This window comes from Telopea speciosissima, chromosome 10 (assembly GCF_018873765.1).
Source record: "Telopea speciosissima isolate NSW1024214 ecotype Mountain lineage chromosome 10, Tspe_v1, whole genome shotgun sequence".
Lineage (NCBI taxonomy): Eukaryota > Viridiplantae > Streptophyta > Magnoliopsida > Proteales > Proteaceae > Telopea > Telopea speciosissima.
The window spans coordinates 41568489-41581579 of record NC_057925.1 but is presented as its reverse complement, the minus strand read 5'-3'; the positions used below and the strand labels follow the sequence as shown (position 1 = coordinate 41581579).

General features: G+C 41.2%; 1 protein-coding gene across 2 annotated transcripts; it reads right to left on the bottom strand.

Annotated features, from left to right (window-relative positions):
* Positions 1-327: 327 nt before the first annotated feature.
* LOC122644221 (2-alkenal reductase (NADP(+)-dependent)-like) lies at positions 328-11547 on the bottom strand. Of its 2 annotated transcripts, XM_043837837.1 has the most exons (7): positions 11311-11547; positions 10311-10488; positions 9137-9303; positions 8891-8973; positions 8338-8728; positions 1035-1037; positions 328-338 (listed from the first exon to the last, which is right to left on the bottom strand). In XM_043837837.1, the coding sequence occupies exons 1-5, from the start codon at positions 11545-11547 to the stop codon at positions 8350-8352; spliced, it is 1044 nt and encodes a 347-aa protein (XP_043693772.1). In that variant the 3' UTR covers positions 328-338; positions 1035-1037; positions 8338-8349. The 2 variants fall into 2 exon arrangements, with proteins under 2 accessions (XP_043693772.1, XP_043693771.1); XM_043837836.1 differs by lacking the exons at positions 328-338; positions 1035-1037 and having other exon boundaries at positions 8264-8728.
* Between the last annotated feature and the right edge of the window lie 1544 nt (positions 11548-13091).

Genomic DNA, 13091 nt, shown 5'->3' with positions numbered 1-13091 from the left:
CTCCACATTTTTGGAGCAAACACTCTCTCTCTCCTGCATTTTTGGTTTCTCTCTCTCCCTCTTGTGATCTCTCTTCTTCTTCTTGCTTCTCTCACCTGTGTTTGAGAGTTGGGGTTTATGAAACCCTAGATATGTGCTGAGGAGTTTGAGGGCATCTGGGATTGGCGTGTAGAACCTTGGTAGCACCATTGGAGGTTCAGATCTGTTTGCTTGGAGCGCTCACTAAAGGAAGAATCACTGTATATTGGAGGAACAACACTTGAGGCTCACCAGGTTAGCAGTTCTTTATTAATTCCTTCTGTTCATTGATTATTAATATTTATGGGATGCGAAAGAAACTCGAATCGATTAATTTCCGCTGCGCATTCGAGTATGGGATGGATCCCTCTTACCATGTGATGGACTAGAGACGAATTTCTTCGTCCCTATTGTGATAATTAATTTTATGGGACGCAATAGGGAAGGAGAAACCCTAATAGGGATGCACCAGGGTTCCCATGGGAATGGGACACCCTAAAATTAAAATGGGGCACCCATGGGACACCATGGGATAACCCAGGGTGTGCAATACCCTAATTGGTTTATAATTGGTTTCCCTACGGAACCATGGTTTGATCCCTGGACCGTTGTTTGACCAACAGTGTGGTATCAGAGCCACCTTTCTCACCCATGAATATTAGATAATTAATGGTTAATATGATTATCATGAGTGGGATGCAAGTTGGCACATGGGTGGTTAGGATATGGTTGTTGTAACAACCTTCCCATGTGCACATGGGTAGTTACAAGGTTGTTAGTGTAACAACCTACCCATGTGATGATGGATTTGGTTTGTTTTGTTTATTCCAATTATTGAAGCATGTATCCAATTAGGTTGTGATTACTAATTTTTATTTTAAAATTTTTTAATCATGTTCTATATGTGGGGGGGGGGGGGGAGCGCATGCTGCCAAGCCTCTGTGCACGCCCTTCCCCATGAACCTACCCTTGTGCGCATCCCCTTATGGGCTGCTGCCTGCGGGCAGCAAGCTTACGGGCTGCGGGCCTGCAGCCCAAGGCTGCTGTCTGTGGGCCCTGTACCTATGGGCTGCACAGGGAGTGCCTGCAGCCTGCTCAAGTGGGCTGCATGCACCCCCCTTGTTTTCCCTCCAGTTTAACAAAAAAAAAGATTTTTCAAAACAGAATTTTATTATTTTGTTTTGTTTTTGGAGGATGATGATGGGTGAAGAGATTCCCTCTTTACCCACTTGCAATTAAAATGCGATTTTAATTTTATGGGCTTGGATACATGATATCACATGCGATGTGGTGGTTCAATAATTGAAGGAATCCATGTTTTAATTTTTGGTTCACTTGCTTTAATGCCCATGCATGAAATTATATTATGATGTGATTATGGGAATGGCATTCTAATAAATGGATGGATTGTTTATGTATGTGATACATGGGGTTATGGGTGGATGTGATGCTTCTCTCTCTTTCTCTCTCTCCCCCTTTCTTTTTTATAAACAAATGTACTCCACCCCATGGGCAACCCAAATGGTGGGTTGGTTTCTCCATGCGGGGTTTCTTTATTATTATGGAAAAGAAAGTGTATAGAATTTTTTTAGGTTTCCATTGTAATTTTAAAGGAGTTAGGACTCCCAGGGCATGTAGATGGTGATCCACATGTGGCGCTCAAAGCTTAAGGAGATGCAAGTCACCTACTTTGAAAACGTGATCGGGCGGAGGAGATGATCGAAGCGTGGCATCCATGGCATGAAAAATGCACCCAAAGTTATTAGTTTTATTTTTATTGGGAGGGTTCTTTAATTGCTTCTGATACAAATGCCGCCATCCCATAATCACTTTTAATTAATGTTGATTAATTATGTTGTTTAAATCTATCCATGTATGTGAGAGTTAATTAATCCCTCTTTATTCACAATACAAGTATGATATGGACTAGTCTTAATCGGTAGACATGTCCATGGCCTCCTATTGAAGATAAATGTAGAAAATGTGTGACATGACCCCGCATAAGCCGACAGGACATTGCCAGGACCTTTGTCACGTATTTATCTATATTTACCTCCATGTAGATACGTTAGGGTATGGATAGTAAGAGGGCACTGCGACAGTGGGCCATCTTTCATGATTCCATGATTTTAACTAATGCAATAGGTAAGTACATGACTTGGGTGTATGTCAGCCGACAGGATCTGGACATGACACCCAGGTGGCCGAAAATATTGGAAGCCCATGAGGTGGACAGCTTAGTTCACACTACCATGGTGTGTATAATGACTCCCGACGGGGTAAGTTATGCATGCAAGGGTTGTAGGTATCCAATTCATCTTTTGGGTTATGAGGGAAACCCAAATCATGAAAGACCATTGATGTGTGTGTGCTCAATTTATTATTTTCAATGGTCATTAATTAGCATGTGGTTATTTACTTATGCATGTGTAGATTAATATACGATGGCTGTCATTAATTCCAACCTGTTAACACTCATTAGCGAATACAAACTTAATGGTACAAACTATGTCGATTGTTACCGGAGCATTAAGTTGCTCCTGACTGCTGAAGGACTATACACAGTTCTAGATGAACAAGTTCCTCCTCAACCCGACCCGAACGATTTTGAGGCAAATGAAGAGATGCAAGGGTTCCTCATGAGGGATTCCAAGGCATCACTCTATATCCTAGGATTGTTGGAAAAATCAGTTGTAGACTCAGTCAAGGATATACGCACTGCTGGGGTAAAATGGATAAGCTTGCTGAATTGTTCAACAGACTGACACACGCACATTCGATGCGTGAGTCAAATCCATAACTCCAAGATGTCTCAGGGGACTCCAGTGATGGATCATGTAATGAAAATGATCAATCTGTTTGAAAAACTAGAATCCATGGGGACTGATTTCCGCCTGCGATACAAGACTGATGTGATCTTAGCGTCACTCACTTTTGCCTACTCACCTTTTAGGATGTCCTACAAGATGTCCGAGAAAGAGATGGAGCTCACCGAGCTTGCTAATGCACTGGTAGAGGCTAAAGCATCCTTGAAAAAGGACAAGGCTGAGGTCAATGCAACTGAGGCAAAGCCTTCTTCAAATGGGAAGAAAAAGAAAAAGGGAAGTAAGGGCAAGACCCTGAAAGCCAAGGGTGGGAAGTCTGACAATAAAGGCAAAGGCAAGTGCTTCTATTGCAAGAAGGAGGGTCACTGGAAAAGAAACTGTCGTGCTTACCTGGCAACTTTGAAAGACAAGAAGCCGGATGAAACAGAGGCTGCTAAAAAAGGTACATGTGATGTTCACGTTCATTATGAGTCTAATTTGTCTTTTGAACCGATCAATTCTTGGTTGGTGGATAGTGGATCCACTGTTCACATTTGCAATGATTTGCAGGGGTTCAAGGAGACAAGGAACCTGGAAAGAAATGAAGTGCGTCTTCGGATGGGTACTGGAGCTGAGACCATGGCGTTGGCTGTGGGAACTTTTATTTTAAATTTTTGTTCTACTAGTTTAGTTTTAAAGGATTGCTATTATGTACCCTCTTTCAAGAGGAAGATAATTTCAGTTTCAAAACTTATTTTGGACGGATATAGTTTTTCCTTTAATTCTAAATTGATTATTCGTTTTAATAATTCCTTTGTGGCATCCGGATATATGCAAAGTGATTTGTATTTTCTAGATTGCCCTATTAGAATGAATGTTGTTTCAAATGTTGATTTGAAACGGAAAGCAGCTCCAGTGAACTCAACATATCTGTTGCATCTAAGATTGGGTCACATTAATGTGGACCGAATTAGTAGATTGGTGAGGGATGGGCCCTTAGAGAGTCTGAGGGTGGAACCATTCCCCACCTGTGAGTCATGCCTTCAGGGCAAAATGATCAAGAAATCCTTTAGCAATAAAGGTGCTAGAGCCATAGATCTGTTGGAGTTGATACACACTGACGTGTGTGGACCCATAAACATACAAGCAAGATATGGGTATGAGTACTTTATCACGTTCACCGATGATTACTCTAGATATGGTTACATATACTTGATGCGTAGGAAATCGAAAGCCTTTGATAAATTCAAAGAATTCCAAGCCGAGGTTGAAAGACAGCTCGATAAACGCGTCAAGTCCTTACGATCAGATCGTGGAGGGGAGTATCTATCAGATGAGTTTAAAGAACATCTTATATCCCAAGGGATAGTTAGTCAGCTAACTAATCCATGCACACCACAACAAAATGGTGTATCCGAACGACGCAATCGGACCCTATTGGATATGGTCAGGACGATGCTCACTTATAGTGAGCTGCCTCTTTCTTTCTGGGGGTACGCTTTAGAGACGGCGATATATATCTTGAATAGGGTTCCATCTAAGTCTGTAGCCAAGACACGCTTTGAGTTGTGGAAAGGGCGAAAGCCCAGTATTCAACACCTTAGGGTATGGGGTTGCATAGCACATGTGCGAAAGCAATGCATGACAAGTTAGAATCCAGGACTTCGAGATGCTATTTCTTAGGCTACCCCAAAGGCACGATAGGCTATTATTTCTATGACCCAGTTGACCAAAAGGTCATTGTAAGTAAACATGTCACATTTTTGGAGGAAGAAATGATGACCCAAAGGTCCGAACCAGTAGTCATAAAAGAGCTATCAGATGGCTTAGAAACTTCACTTCCAGAAGTGAGACCAACTGACATACCCGCTGAAATACCAACACCTGAGGAACCTCGACGTAGTGGGAGGACTATTAGACCACCCACCAGGCTAACTCTTCTAACCGAAGAGGAAACAGTGGAAGAGTTCCACATGGTATCGGTTGAATCGGATGATAATCCGATGACATACTCTGAGGCTCTAAAGGATGTTGATGCCACTAGGTGGTTGGAAGCAATGCGCTCTGAAATCGATTCGATGCATTCCAACAAGGTCTGGACTCTAGTCGATCCACCACTTGGCGTCAAGCCGATTGGATGTAAATGGATCTTCAAGAGGAAGAAGGGCGCAGATGGAAAGGTCGAGAGATTCAAAGCGAGACTGGTGGCAAAGGGTTATACCCGAAAGAGGGTATAGACTATGAGGAAACCTTTTCACCAAGAGCGATGATGAAATCCATCAGATTTTATTGGCTATCGCAAGACACTTTGATTATGAGTTCGGCGATGGATGTCGATCGCATTTCTAAATGGGTTCCTTCAAGAGGAAATCTACATGGAACAGCCAGAGGGGTTCTCTTCCTTGGAGGAAGAAAGAAAGGTGTGCAAATTGCAGAGGTCCATTTATGGGCTGAAGCAGGCTTCTAGGAGCTGGAACATCAGGTTTGATCAATCAATCAAATCATTTGGTTTTGATCAAAACATGGATGAACCATGCGTTTACAAGAAGATCAGTGGGAGGGCAGTATGTTTTCTTGTTTTATACGTAGATGACATATTGCTGATTGGTAACGATGTAGGATTCCTTTCATCAATAAAACAGTGGTTATCCACAACGTTTTCGATGAAAGACCTTGGTGAAGCTAGCTATATCCTTGGGATCAAACTCGTAAGAGATCGCCAGAAAAGGATGCTAGGCTTGTCACAGGCTACCTATATAGATAAAGTCCTGGCTAGATTTAGTATGGAGAACTCCAAGAGGGGAAGTGTTCCCTTCGGACATGGAGTCGGTCTTTTCCGATCTCAATGTCCTCCTCTGCATGACATTGAAGAGATGAAGAGGATTCCCTATGCCTCAGCAGTAGGGAGTCTTATGTACGCCATGTTGTGTACGAGGCCTAATATTTGCTATGCAGTAGGCATGGTAAGTCGTTATCAATCTAACCCTGGACGCGAGCATTGGAGTGCTGTCAAGAATATCCTCAAGTACCTAAGAAGGACTAAGGAATATTTCTTGGTTTTTGGATCTGATCAGTTGTTAGTATTGGGATACACAGATTCAGATTTCCAAACTGACAAGGATGACAGAAAATCCACGTCCGAGATGGTATATCTAATGGGTGGAGGTGCCATTGTGTGGCGGAGTGCGAAACAAAAGTCTACAGCCGATTCTACTACCGAAGCAGAATACCTTACAGCTTGTGATGCAGCAAAAGAAGGTGTTTGGCTAAGAAAATTCCTATCAGATTTGGAGGTAGTCCCTAAGCTTGTCAATGGCTCTATTCCCCTGTTATGTGACAACAGAGGGGCCATTGCACAAGCTAAGGAGCCTAGGGCTCATCAGAGGAACAAGCACGTGCAGCGGAAGTATCACCTCATCAGAGAGATTATCCAGCAGGGTGACGTGAGTATCTCCAAAGTAGACACAACTAAAAATGTGTCTGATGCCATGACAAAGGGTTTGTCACCAGGAGTGTTTGAGAAACACATGGAGGGCATGGGTTTAAAATGTATGGGGAATTGGCTTTGATGTACAAGTGGGAGATTGTTGGACAAGTGTGTGTCCATCAAACCCGGTTCAGTCCGGTTCAACCCGGTTCACCTTTGTATTGAACATTTATACATTTTAGTTTAATGTTGTCACATGCGATATAAAATTTTTGAGCATTATGTGTCTGTAAGTTATACTTAAAATGGTAGTCACGACTAGGGTTTGGATTGGGCACCCTTATCATATGGTTGTCGCATTAGGTATGCCTAGACATGTGATGTCAGGGTACGAATGCGAGTGCTCACATGTTTGATGTGTGCATTGGCGAAGAATCTACTTTGTCGATTCCCTCATGTATTACTGCCAGATGTAGGAAGGGATAGACATGTGTCACCGACACCCTGTACCTGAGGGAACCCTGTCACTGCAAAGTGTAATCGCATTCTTTGGTTCATCAATGACTGAGACTCAAGCGAGTCAAAGCCGGTGTTCTGGGAATGCGTGAACACTTTGTGAGTGAAGGAGTTATCCAACACGGTCACCACTGCCCGATTGGGGAACACCAAGATAGAGACTGTCTATGCATGGTCGGATCAGAATCTGGATCCAGTACCGTTTTGGAAATGATTTTGCAAATTTTATTTTACATAAAATGATACATTATTTATAGTTATTTCAAATAAAGTGTTTTATCAAGTTTTGTGGGACCCGATCGGATGCACAGACGCTCTTATATGTACATGCCCTAGATTCCATAATGATGGTGTTGATTAGTGGGGGGGTTGTATATGATAAATTGTTATCATATAGGGAGTTATTTGGAATTTGCTAATTTAATTGGCTCTTTATTTAATTAATGGTTTTGGTGCTAATTGTAATTATCCATTAATAATTAAATAAAGAATCTAATTAATACTTTCCCTATTAGATTCTGCTTCTTCACCTGTGTAGCACTTTGAGTTTAAACAGAACTGCCAGAGTGAGAGAGAGAGAGTCAGACTCTGACTAGGGCTCTATTAAATCTATCTAGAATTTAATTAAACCCTATTATTATAAATAGGGGACCATAAAACGCAGAAGAGGAAACTCTCCACGTTTTTTGAGCAAACACTCTCTCTCCTGCATTTTTGGTTTCTCTCTCTCCCTCTTGTGATCTCTCTTCTTCTTCTTGCTTCTATCACCTGTGTTTAAGAGTTGGGGTTTATGAAACCCTAGATATGTGCTGAAGAGTTTGAGGGCATCTGAGATTGGCGTGTAGAACCTTGGTAGCACCATTGGAGGTTCAGATCTGTTTGCTTGGAGCGCTCACTGGAGGAAGAACCACTGTCTATTGGAGGAACAACACTTGAGACTCACCAGGTTAGCAGTTCTTTATTAATTCCTTTTGTTCATTGATTATTAATATTTATGAGATGCGAAAGAAACTCGAATCGATTAATTTCCGCTGCGCATTCGAATATGGGATGGATCCCTCTTGCCATGTGATGTACTAGAGACGAATTTCTCCGTCCCTATTGTGATAATTAATTTTATGGGACGCAATAGGGAAGGAGAAACCCTAATAGGGATGCACCAGGGTTTCCATGGGAAACCATGGGACACCCTAAAATTAAAATGGGGCACCCATGGGACACCATGGGATAACCCAGGGCGTACAATACCCTAATTGGTTTATAATTGGTTTTCCTACGGAACCATGGTTTGATCCCTGGACCGTTGTTTGACCAACAATACAAAAAAGAAACTTTGAGCAAAATACAAGATACGTACAAAGGATATAAAATTTTCCTTTGAGGGGCGGGTTACTTAAAAAGGATCCATCACAAGATCACCAATTCCAACATCGGATGAAAAATAGTAGAGTAATGTGGCGATGAATGGACATCATAATCAATTAAAAGACCCCTTAAAAATTTTCTAATGGGAAACTGAAACCATGTATACCTAAGTCGTCCACACTACACTATAGGGACTGATGGAATTACAAAATGCAGTAATCATTCACGAGCAACCACAACAACCTGTTTTCCAACATTGCGGCCACTGTAGAGTCCAATCAGAGCTCCAAGTGCTTTATCAAGGCCTTCGGCAATATCTTCTACATAAACTATCTTCCCTTCTTTGATTGAGGGTATAATGAACTCAAGAAACTTAGGGTATTGGTGATAGTAGCTTGAAACCACGAACCCTTCCATGCGAATCTGCTTAGTAATAAGGCACAACAAATTTTGCACACCCTCTGGCTTTTTGAGGTTGTACTGGGAGATCAGCCCACACACAGCAATGTGGCCATTAATTTTCATGTTGAGAAGGACTGCATCAAGCATCTTCCCACCAACATTTTCAAAGTAAATGTCTATGCCTTCAGGAAAGTACCTGGGTAGAACATAGAAAATTTTAATTACAAACAAATTTTCAAACCAAGGTAGAGAAGAAGTTTCAAAAACATGGCCCAAATACAGACAAGTAAATAAAGTAAAAAAGACTTCAGCTTTGATATGATATTAAGATTTCTCTTAGAAAGATACTAATACAGACCTTCTTAAAGCAGCATCCAAGTCATCCTCTTCTTTATAATTGAAAGCCTCATCAAATCCGAACTTGTTCTTCAACAGATCAATCTTAATTTTCAGCCCAAAAGAACTCATTAGCCACTGATAATCCTCTCATCTTTTCATATCTTTCCTTTTTTGTCAAATAAATTAGTGATTGTCCTCATCATATCTATCTACCAAAATTCCTGGATTAACATGTTCACAGAAAGAAGTGACATTGATGACTCACCTTTTCTTTGCTTCCAGCACTTCCAACCACGTAACAACCCATTAACTTAGCAAACTGCCCGACAAATTGGCCAACTGCACCAGATGCAGCTGATATGAACACAGTTTCTCCTTCCTTAGGAGAGCACACCTCGTGAAAACCAGCATAAGCAGTCATCCCAGGCGTCCCTAGGAAACAATAAATGTACGGTTAAGATGAATCGAGTTTAATACGTGAAGCATATAGATAGGTGTATGTGCATGCCACCAGTGAAAAGATAAAATCCCAGATTCATAGTGTCCCATCATCAAAGTACATAAGCTCCTACAGGTACAAGCACTATGAAACTGCAATAATTGATACACTAATAATTTACGGCTTCCCATATCATTGGGAGGATAGGCTCCATGATAAGGAGACACTGCAGAAAACACACCAGAATCAATGGTCTAGAGACACAAGTTAAAGAAAAAACTAATAAACGGGATAAAAAGGCCTTCCTTTTCACCAAAAATTATAACTAGTGGAATTTACTCGTTCTATTCGTAGACTCAATCCAAAACTGCATCAAATTCGGAAAGAAAAAAAATTTATCATATATTGGGTCAACTAGTTCAATTTTCATACCAAAATGTCATCTCCTGTGTCTTGGGTCATGCATTATCTCAAGGTCATCCAATACATTAATATAACACCTTGTATGAGATACATAATTAATCTACAAACCCAGAAAGCTGTCTACCCATCACCAGGGGTCCAACAAGACAACCCAAACAAAGCTTTCAAACTGAAGATTTCAATACAGGAAGAAAATATATTCATTGCCTGTGTCTCACAAATGGCACAATAGCAATTGTTTTGAAAGATTAAACCTAGATAAACAGGTTATCTTAGCATTCTGTTTCATAGAACTCTCATAAAGCATTTTCTAATTATTTTCTCACAGTCCAAAGAAACTATTGGATAGTAGGTACCAATGTCCCAAGCCCCAAGAGCCCAGCAAAATAGAGATATAAAAATGCAAGGAGGAAGCCCTGCTCCAGGGCTCTCATAAAATTCTAAGCATAAGGAGGAATATTCTTATAGTTTCAAAAATTATAAAGGGGAAAAACAAATCAACAATGATCCTAACAGGTCTGTCTTAGTTAACACCCACAAGCATGTGTGCTTCATGAATTGAAACAATACGACTTACCAAGTATTCCTGTATAGTAGGAAAGCGGTACATCAGTGTGTTCAATTTTAAACAGGGTCTCCGGCATTGTAATCAGGCTATACTCCTCCCATCCAGTCATCCCCCACACCAAGTCACCTTCCTTGAACTTTGGATTATTAGAATCCACCACTTTAGCCACACCAAGCCCAGTTATGGCCTACATGTTTTCAGCAAGAAATTCACAAATGCAAGCTCAAACATATAGGTAGTGTTTGGTATGCATTCCAGGTTGATCTCGCATTCTCCAATGACAAAAGTAGTTGTTTTTAATGCCCGAGAATGCAAAATCGACCTAGAATGCATACCAAACACAGCCATAGTTTTCAATAAACAAAAATGGCCTAGTTTCAACAACTAGTCCTTTGATTTTACACTGTTATGAGTTTTAACAATAATCTTAAATTTCTCCAACTCTGAGAAACTTCAGCTACAACATTTAAAGTTTCTAAAAAAACAATGTTTCCTCAGATCCTATAAAGGACAAGTTCACCATGTAAATCATTCCACGTCTTGAATTCAGCTGAGTTCACAGTTCGAAGAATCAGAATTGGATCGAATCGAATCGGAATTGACCAATTTTAATTTCGATTCCGGCTGAATGGAAATCCAGATCCATAAAACCCAATTCCATTGCCGATTCCATTTACTTGAATCATGGCTGAGTTGACTCCACTCAGTAATTACCAGGTAGAGAAGTTTTACCCAAATTCAGAGGAGCTGCTTATACCAAAGAACAAGGTTTAATTTTCTTTGGTTTTTATCCCTGACGGATTGGATCAGGAACACGACACCCTCGTCCCCCCCACCCCCACCCCCACCCCTACCCCTCGCCCCAATACATTAATAAACAAATAACAGAGTCAATTATTTAATTTTGTATTAGCAGAACTCAAAACTTAAAAATTCCACAAACAATATTCAAAGGCTCAATACATTAATTAACAAAAAAAAAAAAAAAAAAGACAATTCTAAGTCTTACAGAGCCAGGCGTGAAAGAAGGAAAATAGCTGTGCCTATCGGGCTTCGTCATACGGGATCTCAGGTACGGAACGCAAGATAAGTAGAGATTCTTCACTACAATCGCTTCCGAACCCTCAGGAGCCTTCAAGCTTATGGTTCCAGTGTTGAGAACCATATCCGTTTCTTTCGGAAACCCAACAACATAATCTTTCAGCAGAACCTGTTTGTTACTAACCTCTCCTCCTCCTTTCGCCATTTCTGATTTCTCCTTCTCTATTCAAAATCAAAGAAGACGTTTCTCTCTCTCTCTCTGTCTGCGAAAATTTGATTAGAAACCCTAATGTCATGAAATGTGTAAAGGGCGTGAGACGGTGAGAGTATAATTGCAGGTTCAGAAAGTAAGAGAGTTATGAACGACGTTACGCCATGTGTCACAGACTTAAGGCTACTGACTTTAGCAGAGTTCCGACTTCTTTCTTTCATGCAGGAAAAAATTTGAAAAGTTTTGGTGCTTCTCCAGCAAACTACAAGCTAATCGTGCTTCACACTGGTTTCGGTCCTTTCGTACAGTGTAACGGTACAGTTTAACGATTAGCGTTACAGAAAGGAGGAATTACAGGTTGGAGAGGAGAAGATAGGGAGAACGGCTGCTTCGAGGCGCAGTAACCTCCAGGATAGATGAAAGAAAATATTGGATTAATTCTTTGAAGTCTTCCACAACTGAACCCTTTTTATTTTTTTTGGTAGAAAAGAAGGTCATTCATTCATACTCAAACAAAGAAAAACAAAATAACAAAATACATAATACAAATAGAGAGCATGATAAGCACAAGGTATGGATATTCGGTATCCAAAACTAAGGAGTGGAAGCTGATCAGTCTCACATGCCATTAACTAGGTCATACAGAGTAAGGGATGGATTACAACCATATCCCTAGAGAAAAAGCTGTAGACACAGCTAAAGATAAGCGCATGCACATACGTGCCAATAGAGGGGAGTCCATATGCGTCGAACAGGCCAATGTTAAACTTCCCACGAGAGCCGACACACTACCACAGTCTACTTTCAAACAGACTTGCTAGATCAACAAAGGTCTGATGGATCGACGAGTGGAGCTTCAATAGACGGCAAAAGAAACATCTGAAACGTTGTCACCGCCTACTTTCGAACAAATCTACAAGGATCTGCTGGATCGGCGAGTGGAGATTCATCCGACGACAGGAGAGGTATGGTGAAGATTGAACGGCGATTGGAGCTTTTGAGTCGATGATAATCTCAATGCCACCAACACTTGGGTCAGCAGCACCTGCAAACAGGCAAACAAAGAAAACGGAAAAGGCAGGGCGATGATGAACCGTGAAAAGAGGGGTGGGTTCGTCGTCATCGTCGTTGGCATCGTCACGGACGGTTCCAAGGATCATGGTGGACAGAGCAAAGAATGAGAAGAGAAGTATTATATGCACAAACGGCGGAGAAAAGACATGCCCAAACGGCAGAGAAATGTCTGGCACAAACGGCGGAGAAGGGTTTCTATCAAGAAACCGGATGATGCAAACTATGTAAACCTGAGAAGTGGTTTCGTATGAGAAACCAGGAATTCGGCCAATGACAGCGATCCAAAGAGGTTTCGTTCAAGAAACCAGGAGACGTGCGACTTTAGGGTTTTCTAAAAAACCATCCGTTACTTGGAGAAACGACAGTGAAGACTGGGAATTACCTGGTTCAAGCTGACACAACAAAAGAACCCTAAAATCCTTCCAACGACTATTGAGATGGTAAGCACATGATTGAATCAACCA

Bases quoted from the DNA above. Each gene is read 5' to 3' on its own strand.
- LOC122644221 (XM_043837837.1), bottom strand. From the start codon at position 11,547: ATGGCGAAAGGAGGAGGAGAGGTTAGTAACAAACAGGTTCTGCTGAAA. The intron at 10,489-11,310 runs GTAAGACTTAGA...GAAAACATGTAG, and splicing joins CTTCTTTCACGCCTGGCTCT to GCCATAACTGGGCTTGGTGT. The intron at 8,974-9,136 runs GTGAGTCATCAA...CTGAAAATTAAG, and splicing joins GTGCTGGAAGCAAAGAAAAG to ATTGATCTGTTGAAGAACAA.